At 38.7% G+C, this 9,187-nt stretch overlaps 1 protein-coding gene across 8 annotated transcripts in view; it reads left to right on the forward strand.

Moving 5' to 3' along the window:
- The window catches only part of nrxn2a (neurexin 2a), a 362,195-nt gene extending 358,031 nt beyond the window's left edge, over positions 1-4,164 (forward strand). For all 8 annotated transcript variants that reach the window (XM_079586617.1, XM_079586622.1, XM_079586619.1 and 5 more), the window contains one exon: positions 1,159-4,164. In XM_079586617.1, the coding sequence (XP_079442743.1) occupies positions 1,159-1,949 (791 nt within the window). In that variant the 3' untranslated portion in view covers positions 1,950-4,164. The remainder of the gene's footprint in view (positions 1-1,158) is intronic.
- Positions 4,165-9,187: the final 5,023 nt, after the last annotated feature.

The following is a 9,187-nucleotide window of genomic DNA, read 5'->3' on the forward strand; positions in this document are numbered from 1 at the left end:
CCTCTTATTTTATTACCATTTAAATAACTTATAATTAAATCCATTTAAAATGTTCTTTATTCCTTTGATGGCAAAGCGGAATTTTCATCAACTTTACTTCAGTGTCACATGATCCTTTAGAAATCATTCTAATATGCTGATTTGGTGTTAAATAAATATTTGATATTATTATTATTAGTGTGGAAAACAGTGCTGCTGAATATTTTTGTGGAAATATATATGGAATATTTTTCTTTGATGAATAGAAAGTTCCGATGAACAGCATTTAATGAAATATAAATATTTTTTTCTTTAATATTTTAGTATTTACTGTCACTTTTCATCAATTTAATGCATCCTTGCTGTAAAAATGTCTTTTAAAAAATACTAACCCCAAAAGTTTGAACAGTAGTGTATAAAATTAAAATGCAGTGTTTTGGTTCCAGCTTAACCACATGCTAAATCAGAATCAGACGAGTCTCGTGCACGTCAGTTGATGTTAGTTTCTTTTTATGAAGTTCTGCCTTTAAAGAGCATCTCATATTAGTCAAATCAATTTATGATCTTACATTTTGTTTGTAATAAGATTTATAAGATGACCCCCTATATAGGCATTACCGCTTACTAAGTTTTGAGACACAGCATTTAAATGATTTATCACAGAATGCACATATGCAGAGGATTTTATCATTGCAAAGGGACATCTGTATTTACACAAGTTAGATGAAAGACTAGAGCACAGATGAGTGTGTCAAAGAATATAAAGGGGAGAAAAGTTGTGTTTTCAAAGGGACCATCTTACACACCTTTGTTTTTTGTAATTTGCTTTTTTTCCATGCAAAAATCATGCGGCCTATTTGTTGATGTAAGTGACACAAACTCCATGGTTTGCTACATTGTTTAACCAAAGAAGAGCCAAGAGCTATTCAACATATGAGTTGGTTCTTAGATGTTATTTGAGTAATCTAGACATATGTATGTTAGTCATATGAATAGGTTTAAAAAATATTTTAGCTTATTTTCATGTGAATAGTGTGTAGAATCTTTGTCCTAGAATAAATTGCACATAAATAGATTTATAATTCTGTAACTGATAGAGTGCGCGTGTGTGCACGTGTAGCTATTGTCGAGCCCTCGCTAATTCTTCTTCCTCTCGCCCTTTTTCCTCTCTCGTCCTAGGAGGTGAACTTGTGTTGCCCATAATTACCGTGGACACCCAAGACCCCCTTTCCATGGCCACCCGTTACCCTGCCATCCCCGCCCCTCCCACTTCCCTGACCCCTCTCCAAACCACCAAAGAGTCCCTCATTCTGTCCGACCCCCGTCCGCCGTGCCCTCCGGACCAGGAGGACTGCGGCGACCCCATGGAGGTGTCGGCCTTCGGCTCCGGAGAAATGACGGAGTCCGATGACGAGGACTTTTACAAAAACTCCCCCATGGTCACGGACAGGACAGTCCTGCCGCCCCCCCCTGCCGTGGGCAAGAGCGGAGGCCAGGGCCCAGGTGACCACCGTCCTCCAGCCCCCACCACCCACCCCAACCAGCTCCACATCCCCGCGGGCAAAATGAACACCCGCGACCAGGTGCTCCTGCCACCTGCCCCGTCCTCCCGTCACACTCCAGGTCTAACCTACACGCCTGATTTCCCCCATGTGCCCACAGCTCACCCCACCGACCTGATGGAGAAGGCCCGCCCGGGCGCCGTGGAGGTGATCAGGGAGTCCAGCAGCACCACAGGCATGGTGGTCGGCATCGTGGCGGCCGCCGCCCTCTGCATCCTCATCCTCCTTTACGCCATGTATAAGTACCGCAACCGAGACGAAGGCTCCTATCAGGTGGACCAGAGCCGCAACTCGGGCTCCGAAAGCAACGGTGCCGTGGTGAAGGAGAAGACGCCGAGCACGACTGCCGCCATCGCCAAAACGACCACCAAGGGCAAGAAGAACAAAGACAAGGAGTATTACGTCTGAGTGAACGAGCGCGCAAGAGAGACTGAGGAGGAGGTTCAAGACAGGAAGTGTGCTGAGGATTTTAAAACTTTAAATCACCTCCTCTGCATCCTCAAGCATTTAAGCCACACAATCTTCTGTTTACTTCTCCAAAAAACGTTTTTCTGCCACCGAAAGATATGGACGTAGGGAATGAGGAGGAAGGCCCTAACGGATAGATCCTCCTTTCGTTGCTGTTTTTGCAAAGCCATTGTTGTATGTAATTTTATCTCTATCATGTCTAAAGAAATTCTTCCATTACATTCCAGATGATGTAATGCCCTCTTTGCGATTAAAAATGTATGTTTTGCGTGGTCTGGGCCTCCACAGGAGAGTAACACAACACCATGGACAGGGAGAGCCGCCGGTTTAACTGATGTCTCCACACACAAGCTTTTGGTGCTATTCCTGAACGTTTATTTAATATTACCTTCATAAAGCTATGAAATTGAGATCTTCTACGAGACGCTCGCTGGCCCTCGTTGTAATAATTTATGAAGAACAGAAGCGATTGCGTTAGTTATTTGCACGAGACAAGCAGATGCTCCCATCAGTTCTTGTGGAGATGTTAAATCTGACACCTTTTTTGGAGGGTGAAAAAAAAAAAAAAAAACGTGTTCAGTTGAAAAGGCGGCGGATAAAATCACATCTTCTGTTTTTGTTCTCTGATAGAGCCGAAATACCAGAGGAGTTTTGAATTCATTTCCACTCGGATATCTTTTGTCAGGTGTAGAAATTAGGATTTATCTGTCCCTGTCATGAAACACATGAATCTAATTCTTTCTTTGCTGTTTATCCGCCATGGTTTCATAAACACGTTCTCACTTAGAATCGCAGATCAGACGGCTTTGACAGCGACACCTCCACCAGCAGGTGTAGAAAAGCTCAGAAGGTTGTTAGAACTTTAAAAAGCCCACAAAAGACATCTCTCTTTCTCTCTCTCTCTCTCCATCTCTCTCTCTCTCTCTCTCTCTCTCTCTCTCTCTCTCTCTCTCTCTCTCTCTCTCCATGGTGTCGAAACATTGTGATCCGTTAGGCTACTAATTGTGTTCCATGCATGATGTATTCACATTCAGCTTTCCATGAGAGTATTTTGATATGAAATACATAAAGTTGTTAACTCTCATCTCACCCGGAGGGATTCGTAACACCGTGGGCGAACACGACGCAGACAAAAGAGACCTCAGAAAGCGGGACTGTCCTGAACTGAACATCAGCTTGGACAAAAGATGTATCTATGTAAATACAGGACATTGCTGAAAACACTTCAGGAGACAGGTTTGTGTGTATCGTGCATACAATACGTATGCGTATGTGCGCGTGTGTGTGTGTGTGCGTGTGTGAGTGTTTGTCCTCGTTCGTCCTCCGGCATGAGAAAGATATACGCAAGACTACGAGAATTCTTTCTCTTGTCTCCTATATTCTCTATGGTGTGAAACTACAGCCCAATACCCATCCGAATGAGACTACAGACACTGAAACAAACAGGATAAGGAGAACAGAGGCGAAATCATATTTTGAGAACTGTGTGGCATCTCTTCTAGGAGGGAAAAAAGGAACTTGTTCTCATCAGAATGCCAGCTCACCTCTTCCCAAACCTTGAAGGAGAGCGTAAAAGAGCGAACTGACAAGACTTTTATGGATAAAGCAGCACAACCTTGTGTCCAGACTTTTGTATCAAAGGACACCTCCTGGAAAGGAGGAAAAAAGGAAGAAAAGAAAAAAACACAGTATACTGTCTAGATATTTCTCACATTTGAAAATATGGTTTTACTGAATTGACATTCCTTGTTATTACAAAGAGGTTTTTGTTTAGTCCTTTCTCTGCAAATGAAAAAAAAAAACGTTATTAAGAAAAGATATTACTTCAACTATGAAGTGATTTTCAAATGTAAAATTCTGGGGGGAAAAATGTTTTGGGATTTTATTGAATTTGGTAAAATATGAAGCATTACAACTAGCCATACCTCCATTACTACATACTACTCTTTTTTTATGTCATCGACAGGGCAATTTTTTTTTGTTTGTGTTTTTGTTTTGTTTTGTTTGTTCTTTTAAGATATAATTGTCATTTACCTATGCTGGTCAAAGTATATTCCCGTTCTTAATGTAATTGTAAAGTGTTACTGTGAGATGAAATCTAAATATGTGTACATTGACAGAGGGAAAAATACACTTGGTTCTATACTTCGTACTGATTTGTTCAGTGTGGTCTCTTTTATTTACAAAAAAATGTTTGTCTTAAGCAGCAATTTCTGAAGGATCACGTGACACTGAAGACTGGAGTAATGATGCTGAAAATTCAGCTTAAATTACATTCTTAAATGTATTCAAACCGAAAACAGCCATTTCAAATTTGAAAGAATGTTTCACAATATTACTGTTTTTACTGTATTTTGATCAAATAAATGCAGTCTTGTTGATCATAAGATACTTTAAAAAAAAAAAAAAAACGTTTGAATGGTAGTGTAGGTCACCTAAAAAATCTAAATTCTGTTAGTATTCTTCTAAATGTATGACTTTTTTTCTAGTGTGTAAAAGGCATGCAAAATGCACAAAATATAAAATTTTATGTTGCACAGTAGAAAACGTCATACGGGTTTGGAACAACATAAAGGTGATTAAATGATGAAATCTTCACTAAGATTTACTAAGTTTTAGACTCTCATATTTAAAACTGAATATAAACAGCGGTCATCTTAGACTACTGGTATTTGGAGAACCATTATTTCCCAGTGTCTTTCCTCCCTAAAAATCAAGGTTTATCCATTGTAAGAACTATCACGCTGTGAACTCAAGCCCCTCTTACATGGCAATTTCATCATCTGGTCTTATATATTGATGAGTTCCTACCCCAGAAGACTCCACATACTGCTAATACAAAGACGTCTTCAGATTCCTCTGCTGTCACACTGCTCAGATCTAGGTAGACAGGCGTCTAAACAACACTCTTCCTTTATGGTCTTGTAGGATCTAAAAGGAGAGCGGCCCCCACGTTCTCTTTCCCCTCTCTGCACCCACTCTATATTATGTTCTGCAGGTACTTGTTCAGCTAAGTATACACGCTGCAGTACAGTTTGAGCTATTTAAAGACAGGAGCTAAAAGTGTGTTTATGGAGAGCAGTTTCCTGGAATAAGAGGCAACTTGATTTTGGAAAAGATTCAGACTGATAAAGCTATATCTGGAGCGAGCCTTTCAAAGGATGAAAGCTGGCGATGACACGCTTCTGTTTTGATCATTGTTCTGGGTCTATCTAGTGGAGTAAATTGTATCTGGTCAATATGCACAGAATAGCATTTAGTTAAATGAGTGTTTTCATTCAGTCAGTGGCTGTGTTTTCAATTATATTCGGGCGGATGTAAAATGTACCAATCTCGCCTTCTATAAAATACATGCAAATTAGGATAAAGTCAAAAGGAGGATGGATGGATGGATGGATGGATGGATGGATGGATGGATAGAAGATAGATAGATAGATAGATAGATAGATAGATAGATAGATAGATAGATAGATAGATAGATAGATAGATAGATAGATAGATAGATCTCACCTTCTAAAAAATACACGCAAATTACAAGGATGAAGTCAAAAGGAGGATGGATGGATGGAGATAGATAGATAGATAGATAGATAGATAGATAGATAGATAGATAGATAGATAGATAGATAGATAGATCTCACCTTCTAAAAAATACACGCAAATTACAAGGATAAAGTCAAAAGGAGGATGGATGGATGGATGGAGATAGATAGATAGATAGATAGATAGATAGATAGATAGATAGATAGATAGATAGATAGATAGATAGATAGATCTCGCCTTCTATAAAATACACGCAAATTACAAGGATAAAGTCAAAAGGAGGATGGATGGATGGATGGATGGATGGATGGATGGATGGATAGATAGATAGATAGATAGATAGATAGATAGATAGATAGATAGATAGATAGATAGATAGATAGATAGATCTCACCTTCTAAAAAATACACGCAAATTACAAGGATAAAGTCAAAAGGAGGATGGATGGATGGATGGAGATAGATAGATAGATAGATAGATAGATAGATAGATAGATAGATAGATAGATAGATAGATAGATAGATAGATAGATAGATAGATAGATAGATCGTAACATTCAGGTTTATGGTCTCCACAGATAAGACCCAACTAACATCAAGACAACCTTGTATGAATCAATAAATAGTGGGAAAGAATTAGTGATTTTCAAACAGAAGACTCAAGCTTTGAAACTGAGAGCAAGGCGAGGTTTATCACTTATTGCCGCAGTTAGTTTTGAACATCTTCAGAAACCCACATTAAGAAAGACGAAGAACAAAAGACAAGGAAAACCTGTCAGCACCTTCTGATGTCAATTCTACTCCACATCTTTCTGAACTCTGAGCCCTGGATTTGTGATTTGATGAATAATTTAGCAGCCGACTTGCTGCCCCTTTTCCTTCACAGTAGATGGAACTCCAATTTTCACTTCTTCCAGTGCACCTGTTCTGCCAGAGGAAATGCGTTAAAACCCCTTCCCAAATGTCACTGGAATGAAAGTGTTTGATAGGTAAGCAAGATTTGAAACTTTCCTTTGCTGTATTTTCTAAGAAGGCTGTCGTTTGATGCTCTTTGATGAAAAAAAATAGTTGTCTGGAAAGACAGAGGGGCGAAGATTTCACAGACAGTGAGCAGTAATGGGCAGTTGTGATGCCACTGGATTGAGACTGAAGCAAAAAACCTGCAGAAGCGTGAGACTGCCATCTGCTGTCTAAATCCACTCATTCATCAATCTATCTGGGTTGCACCATTACATGTTGTTGGGGCAGTTGGAGCCTAATGGTTTGGTAGTCCTAATTGCGGGAAATGACTGAGGTGTCCGTGTCCTTGAGCAAGGCATCTAACCCCCAATTGTGCCCCAGGTGCCGCAGTGAATGGCTGCCCACTGCTCCGTGTGTGTGTGTGTGTGCGTGTGCGTGTGCGTGTGTGTGTGTGTCCACGGTTTGCATTATGTGTGTGTTCACTACTCACTGCTCCTGATGTGTCTGCACTAGTATTGGTTAACTGAGGAGGACGTCACTTCACTTTTACATTTGCTGTCATTTTTTACCTTTTAATGAAAGAGGCTTGAATTTTATCCAAGTTACTTTTTTAATCAATCAATAAAATAACATTTACTCTAACATATTTAAAAAATAAAATAAGGATGTAGAAAGGTATCTCCTCATTTGGAATATTTTTGTTATATAAAAGAATCAAGCATAATCAATGTGAATATAGCCAAAGGTATTCTACTATTATATAAATGTCTTTATTCTACTAACACATACAGTATTTATGTAGGCCTAAGTGTTCATATGGTGAACTGCCATCACAGAAAAAAATGTTAAACCGATCCTCTCGTTTTGACAATAGAGAAAAAATGTGTTTAGGCCCCTCGTTTCACTTTTGTTTGGGGGCCGTATCTCCACTTCTTAAAACAACAAATAATAGTGCTTTGTATCTTTGATAATAAACTCTATAATTTGGCATCGGAATCCGCAATTTTGAGAGTGATTCTTCGTCAGGCGGCAGAAGCCACGACACTTGAACAGTGCGCTTGCTCATTAGCATTAGCTTTCTGCGCCTTTGTGTGATGAAAAGTCATCAAAATGTCAGATGAGCAGAAATGGCATTGATCAATTTTGACAGTCTAAAGATAAATGTAGGGTGAAATATGCAAAAGTTTGATGCTGTTTGGTAGATTTGTGATAGATAAAAGCTTTATACTCTCAGCCTTTTATTATTATGCTAATATTTTGTGATAATGATAGACTTTTGAATGCAGTTAAGGCACTGCTATTCACTGGAACTGTTTTGTTTTTGTTTGTTTTTTTTTCGGTCAAGTGGAACAGATCATCGAAGTTCATTCCAAATGTTTGTTGCGGTTTAAAAAGTAATACAAAAAAATCTTTAAATTAAAGGGGTGGCTGATTATGATTTCACTTTTCTAACTTAAGTTGGAGTGTAATGTTGCTGTTTGAGCATAAACAACATCTGCAAAGTTATAATGCTCAAAGTTCAAAGCAAAGGGAGATATTTTCTTTTAAAGAAATTGCTTTTTAAGGACAACAAATGGCTGGTAGGGACTACACGACATTCCCCCCAGGTTAGTGACATCAGTCACTAACCCTAAATTTATATAATTTACATATAGTTTAGTTTGTTTACATAAACCCTCCCCCAGGGAACGCGATTTATAGATTATCATGACAGAATATGCCAATCAATGACTAGAAGATAACTACACATAAGCTACATAAATTCATCAACTAACCATTCAGAAATGTCCTGTTGCTTCTACATGTTGTCACTTCTTCTTGAGTCTTCTTGACTCCGGTTTGAACACAAAAGGCTAGAAGTTTTTGAAAAGCTACGCCCCCTGTGCTGGGAACAGCAGCTCATTTGCATTTAAAGGGACAGACACAAAAACTGTGTTTTTGCTCACCCTCAATAAGTGACAATTTTATATAATAAATATCTGTGGGGTATTTTGAGCTAAAACTTCCCATACACACTCTGGGGACATCAAAGACTTATTTTACATCTTGTGAAAAGTTCTTGAAACTTCTGGAATCACAAAATAAACTGTGGTCATACCAGTCCCTGTGAATAATACATGGATATTGTTAATATTATATTTCAGAGGGCCTTCAATATTTTGTTAGTGGGGGGCCCTTGAATCAAAGAGATTGTAGACTGGCCTAACATGATGTAATCATAGAATATCCAAACTGTATGACATTATTTATGATTCATCAATACTATGATGATAATATTATGATTAAATATTTATAATCAATGATCGGAAGAGTTTTCAAAAGTGTCTCACTTTTCCCGAAAAACCTGTTTCACTTTATCTAAGATGAACTGGGTCGCTTAGAAAAAGTGTCCCAGAAAAGAAAAATAATTTAAATAAATTACTGTAAGAAAATATTAACTTTGTTGTAATTTGAAATGAATGAATGGAGGCCTGATTGAAAGAATTGCAACCTGACAGGAAAAAAAGTTATGTTTGTCATACATCGATGAATCAAATCAATGATCGTCCACTGAATGACAGACACTTGCTGCAGCCAATCGCATTTAAGCATCATTTCCGTCCATGCAGGTGGGGGTTAACCGCAGTAGCCAATCGCGTTGCAGAATCAATTCTCTTCCTGTAGGTGGGTGTTTGC

The sequence above is a fragment of the Phoxinus phoxinus genome (genome assembly GCF_949152265.1).
Source record: "Phoxinus phoxinus genome assembly, chromosome: 17".
NCBI classification, from domain to species: domain Eukaryota; kingdom Metazoa; phylum Chordata; class Actinopteri; order Cypriniformes; family Leuciscidae; genus Phoxinus; species Phoxinus phoxinus.